The sequence below is a fragment of the Miscanthus floridulus genome, chromosome 19, assembly GCF_019320115.1.
Source record: "Miscanthus floridulus cultivar M001 chromosome 19, ASM1932011v1, whole genome shotgun sequence".
Lineage (NCBI taxonomy): Eukaryota > Viridiplantae > Streptophyta > Magnoliopsida > Poales > Poaceae > Miscanthus > Miscanthus floridulus.
The window spans coordinates 67,077,882-67,100,110 of NC_089598.1; the positions used below are offsets into that span (position 1 = coordinate 67,077,882).

Sequence of the window (22,229 nt, forward strand, 5' to 3'; positions counted from 1 at the left end):
GAATCTATATGTATACATATGTACTTAATTATTTCTATATGTATATATACATGTACTTATTTTCATGTGTTGAGAGAGAGAGAAAATTGTATCTAGAGAGACATTCTATGTGTTATCACATGCATATCTAGAGATATAGACATATGCACTTATTTCTATGTGTTGAGAGAGAGAGAAAATATATTGTATCATTCTATGTGTATATATATACATGTACTTATTTCCATGTTTTTTGATCGAAAGTGTTTTTGATTCGATTCCAAAGCCTATACCTTATTATTGTTTATCCTTATAAAATATTATGTGTTATTATATTTAATTGGATTTAGTAATTCTATATGTGTTATCACATGTACTTATGTTATGTACCATAGTAATTCTATCTATGTGTTATCTTGAAGATACAAATGGCTGCTCCGGATGATAACTTGAGTGATGACATAATGGCGGATATTATCAACGCTGGCACTAATGTGGATGTAGATGACACGAGTCAGTACTTTGCTGATTATGAGGATATCCTGAATACGTCGGTGGTTGAAGATCAACAAATTGTCGCGCAAGAAAATACTGGCGAGGTATATTCGATTATCTATCATCTCTTATAGATGCATGCGTACGTATATTTGTTGTTAATCGTTGTGTTTCTACTTATGTAGCCGGTCTCTGGATCTACATCAACCACCGACAAAAGTAGGAAAGTCCGAGGGCCAAAAAAGCCATTAGAGGGCCGTTTCATAATATCAGAATTCGACACCGACACCGGCAAACCATTGGGACCACATGCTCAGACATATGTCAATCAATGTGGGTTCATTGTAAGGGATAGGATCCCAGTTAGTGCTCGTGAATGGAAGCAGAAGATATCCGCTCCTAATGTTAGTTTTGTATCTGATCGTGACAAGAACCTAGCTTAGAGAGATATCACTCAGCATTTCACATTACAAGCAGCTGATGCTTTGAAGGAGCTAGTGAGGGTTGGACAATGAAGAAGATGGCAACATTGTTCCAGAGTTGGAAGAAGACATTGTATAAAAAGTTTATCTTGAAGAATGCTACACTGAATTTCAATGCTAAGGCGTTTGTCAAGTTGGAGTCCCATTGGGATGCCTTCGTAGAATACAAGACATCTCAAGACAGTGAGGAACATGTGATGAGGAATCGGCAGAATGCCCGACAGAAGCAATACCATCATCGCATGGGATCAGGTGGTTATAGGAGTGCTATTCCCAAGTGGCAGAACCTAGAAGCAGAGATTACTGCCAAGGGAATCATACTTGAAACAATAGAGAAGAACTGGCCTCAACGCACGAAGAATTGGTTCTACGCTCATGGGGGAAGCCTAGACCCAGACACTGGCAAGCTAATTTTCGGCCAAAAAATTGAGAGAGCAACATAGAGACTAGCTCGTGCTAGGGAAGAAGCTGATAGTGGTGTTTTCAAGCCCAACAGAGAGAAGGATGAATTGACATATGCCCTAGAGAATCCCGAACACGGTGGTCGAACAAGAGGCTATGGGGCGGTTCCGTGGCTACACGCATTCCCAGCAGACAAGGATACCTACAGAAGCCGCCAGAGAAAGAAGGATGAGGAGGCAGAACAAATCCGTGCATTGGAGCAATTTGTTGATGAGTCACGACAAGCATTGCTTGAATCACGTGAACAAGAAAAATCTCTTGAGGCAAGAATGCAGGAGGAGATCAAGAGGTAAGTGCAGCTAGCAATGAGTCAAATGCAATCGCAATCAACGCCGGGAGTCACCATTAGCCCCGTTGGTCAGATGAAAAGCAGTTGTGCTTCTATGGAGCTACCAGTTATTCAAGACGACGCTGGGTTGCGCTTCCCTGTTGATGACATTACCGAGCCTCTAACAATATGTGAGCTGCACATTCCAGATGGTAATAATGCATCAATCATGGTGGCTGTCGGGGTTGTATCTCCAATAGACCGAACGAAGACACCAAGAATCCATGGGTCAGTTATTCAACCTGGATATGCTAGCGTCTCGGTCGATAGAGTGCTCAAAGGTTACAACAATGTTCCTCTTGACATTGAAGGCGGTGATGGGGAGAAAACACTAGGAGAAGCAGAGAAGACATTTATTTAATGGCGCAAACGCTTCATCATCATTCCTGGGGCGCCACCGCTTCCCCTACCTCACCCTAGGTACGAATGAAAGTGAATGAAATATTATTTTCTATTAATTTTCTATTGGCTTCAAAAATAATTGACACAGAACTTGTTTTTGTAGCAGGGTCTCCTCCCAGCCTAGCCTAATCATTCATTCCCCATCTCATCACAGCGTCGCGAGGGGCGAGACGACTTCATCCCCACGGCGATCACCAACTCCTACACCGGCCCCATCGCCTCCACAACGATCTCCAACTCCTACACCGGCCCCACCGCCTCCACAACGATCTCCAACGCCTCCACGCCAGTCTCCACCAACATCGGCCTCATCGCCTCCACGCCGGTCTCCAACACCGCCCCCACCCCCTCCACAGCGATGCACTACAAAGACGTCTAAGGTCCCGGCGGCAAAGAAGACCCCGAGAAAAAGAGTTATTTCTCAAGAAATACTTCCTGAAAAGACTGATGAGCAAATAGCAGCTGAAGAAGACAAAAAAGTGAAAGATTTTTTTATAGATATCAAAAACAAGAGTCAAGCGAAGCTTAAGGAGAAGCCGTACTTTTACATACCACAAGATGTGCTGAGGCAGAAGGTCGATGCTCACAAGAAAAAGATGATTGAACTTCGTAAGCCTTCGCCACTATCAGACTATGACCGCTCCCTCGTGAAGTCACATGATGCAGATAAGAAAAGGAAAAGAGCATCAGGGAAGGATGTCCCACAGCTCGGACAACAGAAGCAACCAATGCAAAATCTTGTTGTTGCTAATGAATATGGTTCCAACATAGAAGTCTATCGACCAGACAACTCTGGAGAAGTGTCGGTTCAAGCCCTTAATGCTTTTTTTGAAGATACTGGTTTAACCTTGGATCAATTGACAGGCAAAGCTCCAATCCAGAACCTGGAAGTTGATACCTGAAAGACTTATAAATATGGCAAAAGTCTGTACAACCCTGCGGCTCTGAATGAATTGGGTATGCAAATGTACTTGCTCAACAAGTGGTACATGCAGGCGTGTGGCAGGGGTGAGCAGTGGATCTTTATCAGATTTAGAGACCATCATTACTTCCGTGGCGATGACATCTTACATATTAGTTTTGAAGAATTGCATCAACTATACCACATGGACGCTCTGGACAAATCAATCATTAGCTCCTTTTGTTTATAAGTGATTCTTACTTTTATTTAATAAACTCACTTCCATGCGTACGTGTATATAATTATCCTCACATGTAACTTATATTTATATACAGATTCTAGATGTCAGAGCTCCAAAGAATACAAGACACCAGTGTTGGCTTCATTGATCCTTATATCGTATTCAAAACCGGTATTATTGTCAAGGAGCGGTGGGTATCTGAAGCACAGGAGAATATCATGATGTTCTTCGTGAAGCAGCACGACAAGACAACAATATTTTTCCCGTACAACTTTGAGTAAGTGTTAATAATAATGTAGTCTACACATTTTATGTAATATCAATACAACTTATATGCATGTACGTGTGTGTATAAACCAATGCAGGTTTCACTGGATACTCATTGTCATTGAGTTAAACTCAAGTCGGTTAGTAATCTTTGACTCGTTGAGAAAAGAGCGGGCACTATACCAAGATATGATAGACATTATCTAGGGGTAATTTCGATCTCTCGCGCACAACTATTATTGAATAGACTTTGCCATAATTTATTAACGATCGTACATTATTGGTCGCACAGGGTTTGGAAAGAGTTTATTCGGCAACATCGCAAGGATTGCAAGGCACCACTTAATGTAGTTGAAATACTAGTAAGTTGTACTATATACACTTCCCCACGTGTTTAATTACTATATCGTACTTTAATTTATGTGTGAGATGATGAGAATAATCTTTTTCTCGTACAGTGGTGTTTGCGGCAGGAACCAGGTAATAACTTGTGTGGATACTACGTTTGTGAATTTATCACTGCGCACATAAGAACTCCTAAAGATGTCCTCAGAGTATGTATATATCAATTTTTTATTTATTTTTAAATGAATATATATATATATGTATTAATACTTTTCCTTTTATTTCAAATGCAAGACTGAATGGTTGAAACGAAGGGTCATGCAAAAAGACCATCTGAAAGCAGTTCAATAGTCAATAGCAGGATATCTTCTAGAAAAAGTGCTAAATCCCAACGGTGAGTTCTACTTTGATCCTAAGGAATAAATGATGTAAATTAAATGTTTATTGATATCGTTATTTTCGAGAACAAGATTATGAAAGTGTTGTATATATACATATATATATATATATATATATATATATCTAATATATATAGGTTCGTACTTTATTTGAATATAATAATGCTCGAGATGAGAATTAGATGTAATTATATGCGTGCGTGTATTTATATTAGCAGCGTAGAATACATACATAAAAACATATTATATATTAAACAAATATGTGTAACTGAACTGAAAACAAATTAAACAAAAAAAAGAAAAAGAAAAGGAACCTTTAGTTCCGGTTGGGGTTACCAACCGGGACTAAAGGGTGCGGCCATGTTTGCTCGGCTGGAGGGCCTTTAGTCCCGGTTGGTAACACCAACCGGGACTAAAGGTCCCCTCTTTAGTCCCGGCTCGATGACCCGGGACTAAAGGTGGCACCTTTAGTCCCGGGATCGTTGTCCCGGCGTGGTAACTGGGACTAAAGGCCGTTACCGCCCGGGACAACAAGTCCATTCTGTAGTAGTGCTTGAAGATTTATCCAATGATCGGGGCATGCATTTCAATTTATCTTATCGAACTCACCACCGTGTCTTTACACACTACTCTTACTCATGAAAGTATGGAGAGAGCAAATGATAAACTTGATACCTTATATTAGTATATACTACTATTTTCAAAGTGCTCGTGCTTTACCGAACAAATACGTCTTGGAATTGGACTCTTTGTTATCGCTGGGCGGAGTTGTTCTAACTCGTATTAGCATGACTTATGAATCCAAGCGACAGATACATTAAGTGCGAGGTCAGTTTTCTAATTGGGAAGTAAAAGGTAGGTTCAAAGAAATGTTTCACCCTTTAATATTATATATAGCAAAAACATGCTTGCGTTGCGATGAGATATATAATTTATTATGCGGTACTCATGTCAATAATAATGAGCTAGTTATTTTTGTTGTTTTTTTTGTTTGAACTTGGCATAACCTTAAATAAATAATTTTCATATCCTATGTATCATTTGACAGGAGGAAGCTTTTAGTGAGGGAGGACACCAATACGCAACCAAATTGTTTACATTAAGCCTACTCTCCAAATTAGATCTAAATCAAGTAAAAAATGTTTGAAATCGAGTTGAAATTAATGGATTTGACTTCATTCAGTCCCATATGATTTTTTATTGAGAAATTCATACGGGTCTACGTGCAATTCACACTTGATGTGGAACTCATGCATGGATGGGTAAAACTGGAGAAGGTTTTGCTATTGCCACCGCAGCGCTATGGCTATCCTCGTCTTAATGACCCTTTCATTGAGCTAAAGCAACCTGAGGTCAGCGAACGTTAACACTTTCAGAATCCCACACGGCATAGCGTAGTGTTCATCATTTCCCATTCCCATCCTGGAGTGAAGCATGCGACGTGCAAAACCAAAGCTCCACTACATGTCTACATGTATTTGTCGGTGTGCTGGACGGCGTCATCGAGCCGAACGGTCCAGAAACCCACTGTAGCGCAGAGTGCGGACGCTGGGCACGTCGAGATCCACGCATCGGCTCAGGAGCCGTGGCAGCACATCAACATCATGGAGGCCGTGGGAAAATGATTCGTCGCTGCTTCGACATCATAGTGACCCGTTCGTGTCCAAGCACTTTCAACTTAAAGGCAGTGCACTCAAGCCATAGCGTAGCGCCTTAGCGTGGTTCGGCGTGGCGTCGAGCATGGACCGGAGGTCCCGGGGAAGTGCTGAACTCCACCATCCTCAACGTCTCAAGGAGGATGAAGATATATGGTGGTGCCTGGCTGCCAAAGCATGCAGCCGCTGAATTCCAGGCTTCGTCAAGCAGCGGAGAGCAGCATGTACTCGTCGCCTGTCTTGCAGAAACTTGGCTTTCTCTAGCAGTCCAGCGTTGCATTGCCGGCGACGTGAGAAGGGTATCCATGCCGGGCGACCGCGCATCGGCCGTCTACACCGACAGCCGTTTTGGAAGAAGTCCAAGCCCTGGTAGCACCTCATATCGAGATTAACGCCACAGCGCAGAAATGCGAAACCACAACAGGTTGGGCGCCCTCCCCTTATCTCCCAGCGTCCATTTCGCATTAAGATTCGTGCCGGAGTGCTTCAAAATCCGTGCGCCAGTGCTTTGTTTGACCTGCACGAAGGACAAGGGGTGTGCGCCCACCCCATTGTGGAAATTGCAAGTTGCGCCACAGCGTACGTGCGTCACCGCTTCGGCGTCCCTGAGGTTGAGAAACGAGACGACACGTGCCAGCACGATGTCCAGGAGGGCGGACACGCGGTCTAGTGGCATGGCTGCTGTCTCTGATGCCATGCTGCAATATCATGATCTTCATCCTCAGCGCCTGCACGAGGCCGACACACGAAGAGCCTTGGATGGAACAGATCAGAAGATACACATACTTTTAATATTTATGGGGACGGGAAGTTAAAAACGAACCGTGGAAGAGTCCCAATCTGGATGAAAATCAAAATTGAACTCACGGTCGGAAATCAGAATAGAAAGAAATAGATGCAAACCAAAATTGGAAAATCAGAAAGAAGCTCAAACTAAAACCGGACTCCAGGCACGGGGTAAACGGACGTGTACCAAAACTGGCTTAAAGATCGAAAAGAAAATTGGAAAGAAATCAAATCAGGACGTTCACTTTGTTAGTTAGGAGAGGCTGACAAAAAAAAAATAGATTTAGATTAAAATTAGCATTCCTATTCATGTTACTCAGGATCGACGGATCTATTTGTATTAGAATTCGTATATATCCGAGTTACCACGGAAAGTCCTCCATATATCATATATAGGCAGACGAATATAGACAACTTCTATATTCACAGAGTTAGTTATGGAGTTTGGATAAAAAAAATGACTTAAAATTTTGCCATTTTATTATTAGTAGGTAGTAGGTATAAATATAGATATAGATATAGAATAAATATATATAGATTACATACAGGAATTAACTACGCGCACGACCCAAGTAAACACTACAGCAGGCACCTTGATTGAATTGAACTAGCAAATCAATGCGACTGCCCTATCCCAGCTGATGCCACGGCGCCGCCACCGCCGCCGGCGTAGCAGAGGTCTGAGATTTGTTGGCTTGGAGCTGCACGCTCTCCCTGAGGCGCTGGAGCTGCGAAGTGAAGACCGGCAGCTCGGCATCGCCAAGCACCCCGACGTCCACTTCCCACCAGAACCGCCTCCCGGACACCTCCACGGCCTGCAGCACCTTCTCCCCGATGGCGTCGTTCCGCGCCTTCTCCGCCTCCACGAGCGCCCTGGTCTGCTCCGTCTCCCGCGCTCTCGCCTCCATAACGGCACGCTCGGCGGCGACGGCGCCCACGTCCTCGACCGCGGTGAGGCCCTCGCCGGCGTGGAGCAGGGTACAGCGGCGGAGGACGTGGTCGACGGAGGGGGTGCCCATCGCGAAGGCAATGCCGCCGTCGTCGCGTTTGCCGCGGCGCGCGACGGGCACCTCCTTTCCCTCGGGCTCCATTCTCTTGAAGACGATGATGGCGACATGGGCGCCGCAGAGGAGGTGGAGCTCCGAGGCCTTCTTTAGGAGCCCGCCCTTGCGCTTGCACTGGGTGACCTGGCGGCTCTCCTTCTTCTCGATGCGGCGGATCTCAATTTTCTGGCGCCCCCTGCTCGTTTTCTTGCCCGGCTTCACCATTGTCCTTGCCGGCGGCCTCTGCTCCTACTTCTTGCTATCTCAGCTCGCTCGCTCGCTCGAGGCCCGCCTCCAACACGAACGCGATGGATGCCATGGGCAAGAGGGAGGCCGGGTGTATAAGTAGAGGCAGACATTGCCAAAAAATGAAAAGTTCGCGTCTGGCACGGTCAGTGGGAGGCCAAAAACGAAGCGGGTTGTGCTTTCACAATTTGGAAAGACACAGCCCTCGAGAGATCGTCCGTATCAACCAGCTGTCGTAATTAATGGATGAAAGATACAGTTTCCAAAACGTTTCTTGGTCACGCAGGTTCCCTTGCAACAGAACATCGGTCAGGATCAGGCAAGGAAACCATGAGTAACGACTGTCGACAGGCAAGGAAACCATGCAAGGAAACCGTGAGTCCACAACCACAATCATGTCTTTGGAAATGTTTCTCAAATCCATGTACTCCGCTAAAACTGATATAATTATATGATTTATAGGGGGGGGGGGGGGGGGGAACATCGGCAGAGCTGTACAGAGTCTTGGCTGCACAGAGACAACATATACGGACCACGTTGCAACCATGAACCATCTTCCCTTGCCACCCTCGTGTCCCAAGCCCCCACATTAGTCTAAAACAACACTTTGCACACATGAAAATCGCTTCTCAAGAAACTTGATTGTGACTCCAAAACCCAGCGAACAAATCCTCAACTGATTGCTCCGGAAATTCATACTGCACAGCAAGATACTACATCAGGGGGCAAAGGCATTAAATAATTCAGGAATCTGGTGGAAATGGGAATATTTCAAGTCCAAACATTATAGAAACTAAATGTTCTTGACTAAGGGAGTATATGATCGTGATGATATCAAGCGAACCACAACTAACCTAAAAGCATCCTGAACTCTGGAGCTCAATGGTGTGAAAGATGAGCCCCGTCCTAGGTAGGGATGGCAACGGGAATGTACCTGTCAGGTATCGCCGAAACGTTCTCTTCCCCGCTACGGAGAATTCATCCCGTCCCCGTCCCCGTTAACGGTTTCGGGTATAGATTCTTGCACATCCCCGTACCCGTCGGGCATCGATCGGGTAATAGATACCCGACGGGTACTACATACCCAATAAACAAGGACACTTAGGGTTGCAGCTTTACAATCGGAGACGTTTCTTCTTCACCCGGGTATAAATGTTGGAGTATCGGAGATGCCAAGGAGAATGAGCGAGATTGCGAGGAGGACGAGCAAAGGTGGCAGAGAGACCGAACTGAGGAAGCGAGGGGCACGAGTGCTCGTGAGGCATGCGTGCTTGTGCTGCTTGTGGAAATAGTGCGAAAAAATTAAACTAGGGTTCCTAGTACACACAAACTATATATATGATTGTTCAGATTTGAGCCAAAATACCTATGTTGAGCTTCTTTGGGCCTAATATTTGCATGATAGCTCAAATAGTCAGATTCCTCAACGGGTAACGGGGACGGATAAACAAGGAACGTTCCTGTACCCGCTATACCCGTCAGGGATAGATTCTTGCCCATTTAGATACCCACGGGTAAAGATATGATCTCATTCACGTCCCCTAATGGATCAAATACCCGTAGGATATTGGGTATCAGGGCCCGTTGCCATCTTTAATCCTGGGCGCTGCATGTGAATAGCAGTTCTGTATTTGTAACATGGAAACAGACGAGGCCCATCCTGGGCTGCATGTGAATAGCAGTCCTGTAACATGGAATCAAAATTGCATTCAGTTTTTTTTATTTACCATACATAGGGATCGCCATTTATGAACTGTACAAGACAATGCTTTTAATAGTCAAAGAAACATCAAGGTACCTCACATGACATATGAATGTACTGGTGATTCTTGTTAGACTTGCCAGCCATCAAATCAGCTGTCTTTCAACACTACAAAGGAACTCAAGATTCATGAACCATTGGTAAGCCGATCACAACTGAAATGTACCCAACTCCTGGCCATGCCTCATAAGTTTGATAGTCTTTCCACCAACCCAGTGAAGGCGGTATGAGAGGTCAAGATTATGAAGCAATAACTTCAGATTATCCGCCTCGCCTAGTTCCTTTGTCTTCTTCTGAGGAGTCCAGAAGGCCAGGAACTGTATTAGTTTACTAATATAATATGGCAGAGCAACAATAATAGGGGTATTATTTGGAAAGCAAAAGTGATAACTACATATAAATGCGTAACTGTAGTTTCTTAACTATTAAAGCAAACAAACCAGTAGACAACAAATGATTTAATAAGAAAACATTAGCTTCAAAAGACCAAATGGAAGAGAGAAACTGCGTAAACAAATCTACTTTATCTTTCCAGAAGACTGTTTTCTTCATATTCAATTCGCTTGCTTTCTGGAGCAAAATAGGCTGTTTAGGATAAAATGGATGCATGGTATTGCCAGTTGCTTTCCCAGTAGTTTCCTTTTTGCCATCTAAAGTAGGCAAACCAAACCACTCTTAAGACAAAATTTATTGCCCTGTTCGCTGCAGCTGCTGCTGTTAGCACAGTATTGTGTGAACTGAAGTTGTAACCGCAGCTGCAGCAGCAGCCACAAAAAATGCCTGCCGAACAGGCATGTTTGGCTGCGGCCCTGGCCTGGGAGCGCCCGCCAGGCATGTGCAACAACCCCAGGCACCCAAAATTGAACGCTTGGGAGTGATGCCTGGTGCAGGCAGCTTTCGCACGCTGCCATCCAAACAGTTGCCCCAATGCATAAGTGAAACTGAACAAAAACTGTAGTCCATGGACTAATAAAACTAACAGGACTCATAAGATGCAAAAAAAACACAATAAAAATGTCTTATACAATATAATATCAGAGAAGGAAAATAATAACAATATACCTCTGACCTTCCATGTTTATCATGTCCTAAAATGCTAGAAATTATACTTAAGCGAGCAGAGTTAGGTGAAAATCCTTCCCATGGAGGAACATAGATAAGCTTTGCGCATTGAATAGGAGTAAGGCTTCTGCTCAGCCTCTCCCACCAGGCACTGCCTAATGACCACCATCTTATCATCAATCCGTTCTCAGAGAAGGCAACCAGACCCTAGAAAAAAAATTAAAAGGTTCAGATCAGAAGCTTCAGTTGATATAAATAGAATTATGTTTTGCAACCACAATCATGGGTAAATACAATGAGCAAGAGGATAGACATAAATCACGAATAATATCTAAAGTTGCATATCTTTCTAGCAGTTGGCCATCTTAGCTCATTAGCTCTACTTAAGACATCCTTTAACTTATCTTATATCAGGGGGAGATCCATATACAAAAGGGGAGGCCACAGTAACGTACACAACAAATACAAGTTTAATAGATGAAATCAAATGTACAACAAGGACAAAATGGAAATGCAATAAAACAGTAACAAGTGTGAGGTTGTTACTTGGTACTACTTCTGATCCAAGCGTTTTGAGTTTGCTGGGTTTGAAACACAAATTCATTTCTAGTTCTTATGGTAAAACATGGTGACGTGAGAAGAGAGACAAGAGAATGATGATATTGAATTGATTTAAATGGCAACCATACTAAAGCAATATGCAGCATCCATCATGTAAATAAGTATACATGCATGTACTGGTATTAGGGATCGTTCAAAATGTAAGTGCCCACAAAAATGATACTAAACACTAACTATAGCATGCGATTTTTCAAATAACTTTGATGCAAACAATAAATCAGAACAAGTTGACAACATCTTATAATACTTGTTTAAAGCATTCTATAGTATATTTGTAGTGTCAAACCTCTCCATCCGGTGAGAAACTCAGAACTGATATCAGTATGGTTGCTGTTGTATTTGATGATCCTGCAAGTAAGCTTGGAAGACCTGGTGGTCCACTTGCATCAAGAATTCTTATCTTTGTGACACTACAAAGACAAAATGAAAAATAAGAAAAACAATAAGTAAAATCAACCTGCTACACTTAAAGATTTTACGAAAAGCATTACTGTTATCAGATGAGTGATAATTTTATACTATACAAGAAAACATCAATTTCACAACACGAAATGCTTTGGAGAAAAGTGATCATCATAAACAACAAAAAAGCTTTTTCCACCCAAGCAAGGTTTTTTTTTCCTCAGACACGCAGGAGAACTGTGTGTCATCATTGCATTAAGAGAAATAGAGTTTGTTACAGAAACAGGTTAGTCTTTGGGTTACATCCGCGCCTTCTGAAAATATAGACAACCACAGCCTGAGAACTACCCAACTAGCTTCAAGGAACCTCAGTCCTTTGGCGCCAGCAAAACACTACTGATGCATCTCCTCTGCTAGTATCTGAAAGAGACATCGCACCAAAGGGGAGCTGTTCCTGAAATCAATTTCATTTCTTTCTTTCCAGTTCCAGAGCATCCAAGCACCAAGTATGACCAAAGTGTTGAGCCCTTTTCGAAGCTCAGTGCCGACCCTGCATCTCATCCACTACATCAAACCACAAACACCTTATCACTTGCCTCCCATACAAGTTGGAGTAGGAGAACAATCGAACAAGAGTTACCAAAGAAGAAGGTTCTGTGTTGAATAATCTGCTGCTCTCGTATCTGTCCTTGTCATAGGAGCATTGTAATAGTGACTGCTCCCACCCTTTCCTTGTCAATAGGACAGCAAGTTGGAGTATGGCTATAGTGTCATATAGGAGGTAGTATGGTTATAGTGCCAAATAGTGGGCAGCATGGCCCCGTGTTGACTTTTGTATGTTTTAGCTTCTATATGAAGGAAGTGGCTAGCTGCAGCCATCAGTTCAGCAGCCCCATTCACTTGTGCGTGCTTGCTCTGTTCTCAATTCCCTCTCTTCTACCTCCAGCCCAATTCAGTGTGTGTGTGCCTGAGCTGTGAGCTGCTGCTCACCTGTGCAGCGAAGCCGGCAGCCAGCATTTTTTTTATTTTATCGAACACGCAGAAGAGCTGCATATCTTGTATTAACAGAAGAAGAGAGAGTCATACATAGACCCAGGCCCACACACACAAACACCCACTACAAGGAAACTAAATCGCCGGTTTAAAAATAAAAGAGTTAAATACATTGGCGGTCCTTAACTTGTAGTATTGTGCCATTTAGATCCACAAACTCTCAAACTCGAAATTCGACCCTCTAAACTTGTCAAGTGGTACACCATAGATCCATATCCCTTTGGCAGACGCTGACTAGGATAATTTTTTACAAAAAGCACCCTGCATGTCCACCACGCGCCCTCGCTCGCTCAGTGTCTCCAGCAGCCAGACCAGCCCGCCGTGCACGGTGCACCAGCCGCTCGATGGTGCCCGCCGAGAACCAGAGGAACCACACCGAGTGCACCTCCGCGCTGGCGGCCTTCCGCTGCGCGCGGCACGAGTCACCATCGGAGCTAAAGATGTCGTCCCCGAGCAGCTCCGCGAACAGCTTCCCTTGTTCTGTGCTTCGTCCGCAACCCCGTGTCCGGCGAGCACGCGTGCACAGGCCGCGAGCCCGCCTCGGCAAGCGCCTGTAGGGGCGGACGAGCGTGACCGTTTCCGGAGCCAGTCCGTGCACTGCGGGTACCGCTCCCTCTCCCCATTCTGCGGCCGTCGTGTGCGCGTCCTCGTGCGACATGACCAGGATGTCGAGGCCGCCGACGGCGTCCCGGAGCTCGTGCGCGACCTAGCCAGGCGACCATGTCTCGCCGCATCTCCGCGCGGGCCTCCTCGGCGTGGGCGCCGTGCTTATCGTCCTCATCGCGGCGCTAGCCTACTTCGTCGATCGTCGTCCGCGACATCAAGAGGTGGAAGCGGCAGCTCGCGCAGATCGAGGAGCCCGGGAAGCTCACCGCTTTCCGGCCCCTGAACTTCGGCGAGGCCTCCGTGCTCACATGCTCGCCGACGATGGACCTCCGTGTTGCGCGGGATCTGGACAAGAAGCTGGAGTGCGAGTTCGCGTCGGAGATGGACATCGTCGGCCACATCCGGCACAACAACATCGTGCACCGCGACGTCAAGTCCAACACCATCTTGCTTGACTCGGTGCTCAATGCCAAGGTCACCGATGTCCAGTCCAAGGTTGACGAGGACGAGCTCTTTAAGGCCCGCTTGCCTGCCGGAGAGCAACGCCGGCATTTGGTCCAGCGCTATCGTGGTCGTGCACGGCTTCACCAGCGTCGCGCTCCTCGACATCGGCGTCACGCGAGCGCCTCTGTAGCGCATTACGTCGCCGTGCATCGCCGCGCCCACCACGTCGCTGTACTCTGCCCACGCCACTCCACTCCCGGTGCAGTCTTGCCCTCGGCGCGGTTCAGGAACGTGCCCACGGCGTCCGTCGCGTAGTCCCGCTGCTTCGCTAAGTCGTACAACGTCGCGAGCCCAGTCATGTTCTGCAGCTGCGACAGCACCCGCCCCCGCGCGTTCGATGCCTCGCGCCACCACTCGGCTCGTGCCGACGCCGACGCCTCCGCCTACAGAGCCTCCAGCTCCTGCGGACACCGTCGCGAGATAGACGGACGGCCGTGGACGCCGCGCGCGAGGGAGACAGACGGCCGCGGACACCGCCGCACGCGAGAGACGGCCAGCCGCGGACGCCGTCGCGCGCGAGGGAGACGGGCAGCTGCGGATGCCACGGCCGGCCGGAGGTAGAACATGTCTACAACAGGGGGCTTTTTGTAAAAAAGATCATCCTAGTCAGTGCCTCCGAAGGGGTATGGACCTATGGTGCACCACTTAATAAGTTCGGAGGGTCAAATTTCGAGTTTGAGAGTTCGTGGACCTAAGTGGCACAACGCTACAAGTTTAAGGATCGCTAGTGTATTTAACTCAAAATAAAAAGACGACCCAACCGCTACAGAAGTCCTTTAGACGACTCCTCCGGCAGTGACCAGGGAGATCCCCTTGGCTCCTGCCAGGCTCCACCAATGGGCCTCTTCCCTTGCCAAAGTCAGCACCATATTAACATTTGGGGCAGCCCCCAATGATTTTCTTTTGGGTTTCATTTCCATAAGAATAGATGGCTGTTTATGTTGGTCGCTAAGCCTATCACAAATCCTCCTTTTCCTGGGCTTGAAACAAAATATGTGGAGTTCAATGAACTAAAAAATTATATATTTCCATTTTGTTTCTCCTAGATTTATCTTAAAGATATTAAAATAGTTTAGTCTCTTAGTATTCTCAAGAAAACAATGAACTAAAGATTCAGAAAAATCTATTGCCATAAGTCAAAACAAATATGAAAGAGAATCCAGGGGCACAAAAGAAAAAGGAACTTGGTGTAAGGCACATAAGCCCCCTAACTAAAAGGACAAAAAATTACTGAATCATATGAAATGGCAGGTCAGACATTTTAAATGGCCATAACCGTTGAGGATATTTCACGAGTCCATGTAAATTTTTATTTTTACAGGTCAAATGAAGGTTCAAAGCATGTCACAGGGATTAAACTACAGATGTAGCATATCCGTTCAACATCGAATGAGAGAATATCTCAGTGCTACCAAACATTGGACAGATTCACAACCTGTCGCAGATATAATGGCCCAACACACTTTAAGTTTCTATAGGATAAAGAAAACAAAGGTGATCTAGCCAAATTTGTCATTTCTTGTAAAGTCAGCAGGCCAAAAGGGCAACCTGATATTTAGATGGCTCATATGACGACAGATTAACAGGAGAGAAAACATTTGTATTATTTTCTGGAGGCCTACAGGATGTGGTAAACTAGTAATCATTTGGTAGAATAGAGGCACATTTAGAGAAAGAGAAGATGCATAAGGAAAAATATGTTTTATTAACTTGAAAGCCTATGTACCTTTCTATGTCATAGACTCGAATTGTGGCATCATGAATCTCTCCAATAGCATCACCAACAGCCAATCTTGTCATTGACTCATTGAGAGCAACCATCGGAAATACACGTGCCATTTCTCTTAGAGCCATCATTGAACTAATAATACAAGCTTTTCGCATTATTAGATTGCTTGGATCCATAGTATGTAGAATGTAGCTGATTGCCTGCACAATTATTCAACTATAAGAACTACAGAAAAGTACATATAGAAGAGTGTTTTGACTAAATCAATACTCTAAAGGGATCATTATGAAAAATGGTTACAATGCCAGAGGATAATTTGCGAAAGCTAAAGTAAGCCTGCAAAACAAATGTACCTAAACAGCTACTCGAAGTTGGATGAAACATAACCTTGTTTATCCAAACACATAAGAATAAGGTCAAGAATACCCCATTTCTAAGACTAGGATTCAAAAGTTTATGAGTTCCTGACATACACAAGCTATAACAGCACTTAGAATCATTTACGAATAACATATTTAACAATAAGACGAAAGAAAACAACACAATGAATTATAATACTTACCAATAAAGAAATGATTTACACATTTTGAGTAAGAAATTGAAAGATAAAGATGCAAGATCATCATTTTCCCTAAAACGTTCTTCAGATAAAATAATATATATCATAATTTCTGGTAGTGAGAAACCAGTTTTTGCATTGTGCAGAGAAGCTTTCAAGTGTAATTGTTCAGGGTTTAAGACTTCTGAGAGAAAAGGTTTGCAATACAAATTGGAGAGCCCTCCGAGCTTCGATGACAGTGACTACAGTAATTCTCTCAAAAGTTACAACAATCACGAATAGGTAGAAACATTTCTAACCTTGTCAAGATAAGGGACCAAGGACTTCGGTGCACCTCGAACCACACGGACAATAGTTTTAAGTGAAGCGACATGAACAGGTGAATCAGACGAAGTAGCCCAAATTTGGCTCTCTATTACACCAAAAAATCCTGTTACATCAGCCATAGCCAAGCTTGGTAAAAGGGTGCCAACCAATGCCTCCCGCATTGTAACGGCCACAGCAGTTTTATTGATGGCATTGCTTGAAGGTGCAGTGCTTAGGCACTCAATTTGGAAAAGGATATCACTCATAAAATGAGTGATCTCAGCACCCAAGCATGCTTTCCAAGTGTTTTCCATTCCCTCTGCTAGAAGTTCAGCTGCAGTTGAACTATATCGATCATTCATCGACATAACTAACTTGATTAGTTGACTAACAACTAAACTTGAAAGTTTAGCTTTCACAACGCTTGGATACCAAACGACCAAAGCAGCTGCAACTATGATATTTGACGCCACTGCGTCCTGGCTTGTGCCTCCTATCCATGATAACCATTCCTGATTTTCAAATGATTCCAACCATAAGATCATATTAGCAGTGTCACTATCATCTTTATCAACATTTCCATCATCTGCCTTCAACTCTCCATAATTGGATACAGAGGCACTCTGCACAGCAGAGATAAGATTATTCATATTATCTGATGAAGACAAGGGGACATCAGCCACTTTATTTTTGTTTACTCGTAGTGGTTGTGGAATAGAACGGGGAGCTGCACAGTGGAACAAGGAACGTGCAGCCATTCGCACATGTTCCGAAGGGTGTTGCCAAAAGCTCACCAGAAGCTGCAAGACATTTACCAGTTAGTTCCCCACTTAAAACCTTCTATTTACATGCACACAGCTACGCTAACATGTTACCGTTGACACAAACCAAGTACTAAATCTAAATGAAAATATCATTTAACAAATATAACTGAACCTGTAAGGATGGAGGTTTTATATCCGGAACCTTTTCAGCAAAATGCCTTGTATAAAATGCTGCTAAGGCACTGAAACAAGATAAAAGTGAGTACAAGCATAATATAGGCATGAATTCAAGTTATACTGAGAGACCAGGAATTCCAAAAACAGTGTCACAATTGCGAAAACTGTACATAAGAATGGGATCAGAATCGACTAGGACATGTCACAATACAAATACTGGTTATCGTTAATTTTAGTTTTCTCAAATAATCATAGTTACTAAGATTTTTAAGGAAATGTCCAATTTACTCATGTAACTATTTCATCAGTCCAGCCAACCCCCTAAAGAACTTTTCCATCTCATTTCATCCATTGAACTAAATAAAAAAGCATATCACTTCACCCTTGAACAAGATTTTATTGTTCTTTATAAAAGTAGTAACTGTGCATCAGCAGGTGAGGTGGATGTACACCCGCAAAATGCAGGTTTGAGTGCTCTAAAACTCGACTTTGGCTGCCTATTTCTTCTTATTTACAATGCCAACAAATTACTCCTAAGTTAGTTACATTTTTATTTTATTTTTTTTGGTTCTTTATAAGGTTCAAGATTTGAGTTGACGTTTTGCAGGACAACAAATGGCACCATGCCTATGTTACGAAATACTTTCATAATTACCCGTCTCAGGTCCTCCCAACCAACATAAATAGTCATGAAAGATACTTCAAACATGATAGGTACCTAAATAAAAGACAAGTGTGTGTGAAAAAAAAATGTTCCCTGCCCTGAAACAACACTTATGTTTAATACTCCCTCTATTCGAAATTATAAGACGTTTTGGCTTTTATAGATACATAGCTTTTGCTATGCACTTAGAGACACACTATGTCTAGATACATTGTAAATGCATTGTATCTAGAAAAGCCAAAACGTCTTATAATTTGGAACGGAGGGAGTAGACAACAAGAAAAATTAAAGATGCTGCCACGCCACCATTTATGCATGCATCCTGCTTTTGTTACTAATATTCTTAACTTATTAAGACAACTATTGTGCCATATATTGACCGTCCAGTTGCAGAAGTTACAACCTAACACAGTCAGTATGGTTTTGCCCTATGGTCGAAAAATCAGACTTTGACAATAGCTTAGGGGTGTAAATGGGATTTACCCTATAAATTATAGAAGTTAGTAAACAGGCAGAATTTAGAAATTCTAGACTAAACTAGAATGCATAACAGGTTAAGATTACCCAAACTTGTTACAAACAAGGATATTTCAGATCATGGTGAAAAGCGTTGAGGTTGTTCTGCCAAATTTTGCTGCAACTCTAGCACACCAAATAAAAGGGTGCCAATCTAGAATTTTGAGAAAAAATGAATATGAATAGGAGAGAAGGAACAAATGAACCAATACCTGCTAGCATTTGTACAAGAACGAGATAATGTAATCATGCGCTGAGCAAGAGACACTATAGACAGTGACCTCATGGCACAAAATTCAGCTGAAGACTTCCAAAGCTGAAACAGGCAAAAACAACATAATCAGACTTCACGTGTGCTTTGACATGAAACGGGATCTGTCCACAAAAGTTCACCTCAAGAGTGGCTTCTTTGCCTGGGAACATCAATGTAAATGAGCCTCTGTCTCCTACCACCCCAGTTGCTATATGGCAGCCTTCTGGCTTGCAAACTTGCATCTCATCTACAAGCAATTTGTCTAGCTCGCAATCAACATCCCATAAATGCAAAAAACAGAGGCTAAATCGAAGTAAACGCCCTTCCAGTGACTCTCTAGAGGGGCTATCCATTTCATGAACACGAGAAGGACTATCTAAAGTTCCAGGCTGCAATATTTCTTTAGGATTCTCACTATGGAGATGATCTTTCAACTGCCTATCACTATTGTTGTTCGTCATGCCTTGTGTGGACATGATTGCCGTGAGGTCAAACCTCAGACTTGCAATGCCAGGATAGGGGCAAGAGCACTTTATTGGGCACTTTATTTTTTTATTATGGACACTGTGGGAAGAAACAGCCTTTCCTGAATTGTATACAGAATTATCTCCATGGAATTCATGAGCTTCATCTGGAGCTGGCGTCTTCCCCTTAAAATCATATGTTGTAGGTGCATTTACAGTCATGGAAACTGTATTTCCGTTGTGAAGGTTGGTTGACACAGATGAAATGTCATGACCATTTTTATCTGCATGAAACCGAAGGTGGCTCGTGTCTTTAAAAATTGGAACAAGTAAGGAAGATGCTGAAGTTGTTCCTCCTAAGATGCTGCCAGTAACTGCATTTTTCGATATACCACTGCAGAAATGCTCAAACGCTGACTGAGAAGCAGTGCCATTGATAACACGTTCTCGAGCACCAGTTTTCAGATCCCAAATATATAATCCACTACCTGCGTCATTGCAAGTGTGGAGATTCTTGCATAAACAAGCTATGTACCCTTTTACTCCCTCCCAAGCTACCAATGATGCATAACCTGGATGGCCAGGAAACATCCTCTCAACACGCATGGTTTGAAGTGAAACAAGCGCCACAAGGCCATCTTCTCCAACAGAAAGGAAGCAGTCATCCCAAGGGTGGTATGTCCATGGAGGTGGTAGTATGATTTGCTTAACTGAGCCAACATGATGATGCATCACAGAAAGAAGGGTGCCAGCATCTAGATCCCAGACACGAATTGTACAATCTAAACTCCCTGATATGAGTGCTCGGTGGAAGTTTCTAGAGTCAGGGTGGGCATGCATGTAATGTGCAGCCAAGCAAAGAATTGCTCCCTTGTGCCCCAAAAAAAACCTCTCAGAAATATGTGGGTAAATTCCTCCACCACCAAATTTTGCAGCAGCAGGTGACAAGTTCAGAAATCGGATAACTTCTATGTCACCATTATGGAAACCATACACTACAGCATATGGAGCAGAAGAATCCTCAGAAAGTACCATTGACGAAGACACTGTCCTTCCATACCTTTCTAACTTACTGCTATCTGATGAGCACATCTGTGAAATCACTTCCAACCCTCGGTTGATATTGTATTGAGAATGAGAGGGCTCTGGCCTAAATTCTTCTCCCTGAAGGCCACCTTCTCCAAGCATTTTGCTCATAGGTGGTTTCTGTGTATTCACTGTTTTATTCAGTTCTAACTGATCCATAGACCATATGGAGACTGTTGGTTTCCACAACAATGACCCAGCGACCTTACAGAAGCGAGATTCCACCCTAACAAGATGCCGGTCTGACCGGCAAAATTTAATTTCCGGTCCCTCTCCTTGCATAGATAAGTTGCTAGGAATTTCACACACTACCTCAGACTCAAAGTATGAGCTACCAAGAGCAACCCTGTACATTGTGGCAGCACCATTGCTACTCCACAGCACCAAGTTCCTAACCACAACGCCGTCGTCCGAAACATGAGCATCCCATTCATCACTGCTGAGGAAAAAAGCTCCAGCTGTGCATACCTTGTCTACTGTGTTTTCGTCCTTGCAAAGAGATGTACCCAGTAGAGACACCTCACCCAGCACAGCCCCCTCAGTGACGCATTTCAACAAACATCTCGTCTTCAGCACCAACGCCACGTGTTTCCCATCATGAGACAACGCCACGGCCTGCACCCTCCCGTCCGCCATCTCCGTGGACGCAACGCTGGACACCGAGCTCACGCTGAGACGCCTAGGTGAGTCCACTTCCACAGCCGCGCCCTCGGCCACGGGCATCACCTGCACGCGACCCTGCGCGTCAGCCAGCACAACGCTGACTGCATCATCACCGGCGCCACTAACCGCGATCGCCCTCGGAGTCCCGACCGAGAGGATCCCATGGAAGACGGTGTAGAGGACGGCGAGGGTACGCGCGTCGACGACCACGAGGGCTGACACGTGACGGTAGCCGTCATCAGGGGCGTGGCAGAGGATCGCGACGCGAGGATGGGAGGAGATGATGGACGGGAGCGGGGCGACGAGGGAGGGTGAGCCGGCCCAGGGCGGGAGGGAGCGGCGGCGGAGGCAGCGGAGGGGTGCGGAGGTGGAGAAGAGGGAGAGCACTCCCGCGGTGCAGGCGGCGAGAAGGGAGGCCGGTGAGGGGAGTGGGCAGAGGGAGGTGATGGCGGCAGCGTGGGCGCAGAGGAGGGAAGACGGGCGCGGGGATGGGGAAGCTGAGGCGGGCGCCAGTTGCCAGTGGAGGACGGTGCCGTCGGCGGCGCCGGTGAAGAGCGCGGCCGGGGTTGCGGCGGCGGCGGTGACGTGGTGTGGCGGCGGTGACGGCGACCAGAGCGCGGCCACAGAGTGGCACTTCATCGCATGGGGGGTGGTGGGGGTGTGGGGGGGGGGGGGGGGGGGGGAGCCGGCATCCGGCGAGGTCTAGTCTAGACCGGAGGGGAAGATCTCATCCGCTCGCATTCGTCGCCGGACGGGGACCGCATTCCGGGATCCGACAGGCCCGATCTGGGCCGTCGGATCATCGCGCGGACGGCTGTGAATTGACTTGATCTTTTTTTTTAAGCCTACAAGAAGTAGCATACGTACTCTACACAGCACACTCACACCATCACATATGCACACCTCTAAAAGCTACAATCTATACACCTCAAACATCCTTCTGGAGATCACCGAAGCCACACGAGGCTCATAGACGACGGGCACGTCATAGTCCCATCATAGCGCCAC

The 22,229-nt window shown here is 44.9% G+C and overlaps 2 protein-coding genes across 2 annotated transcripts; both read right to left on the reverse strand.

The window, feature by feature from the left end:
- Positions 1–7,292: 7,292 nt before the first annotated feature.
- On the reverse strand, positions 7,293–8,938 carry LOC136529818 (agamous-like MADS-box protein AGL29). The gene is made up of 2 exons (XM_066522881.1): positions 8,885–8,938; positions 7,293–8,728 (listed from the first exon to the last, which is right to left on the reverse strand). Exon 2 carries the CDS (start codon positions 8,007–8,009, stop codon positions 7,371–7,373), a length of 639 nt encoding a protein of 212 aa, XP_066378978.1. The 5' UTR covers positions 8,010–8,728; positions 8,885–8,938; the 3' UTR covers positions 7,293–7,370.
- A 23-nt stretch (positions 8,939–8,961) lies between these two features.
- LOC136529817 (uncharacterized) lies at positions 8,962–21,867 on the reverse strand. The gene is made up of 9 exons (XM_066522880.1): positions 19,149–21,867; positions 18,968–19,071; positions 17,571–17,640; positions 16,628–17,434; positions 15,767–15,969; positions 11,762–11,885; positions 10,855–11,061; positions 9,829–10,085; positions 8,962–9,714 (listed from the first exon to the last, which is right to left on the reverse strand). Exons 1-8 carry the CDS (start codon positions 21,858–21,860, stop codon positions 9,942–9,944), a joined length of 4,371 nt encoding a protein of 1,456 aa, XP_066378977.1. The 5' UTR covers positions 21,861–21,867; the 3' UTR covers positions 8,962–9,714; positions 9,829–9,941.
- Positions 21,868–22,229: the final 362 nt, after the last annotated feature.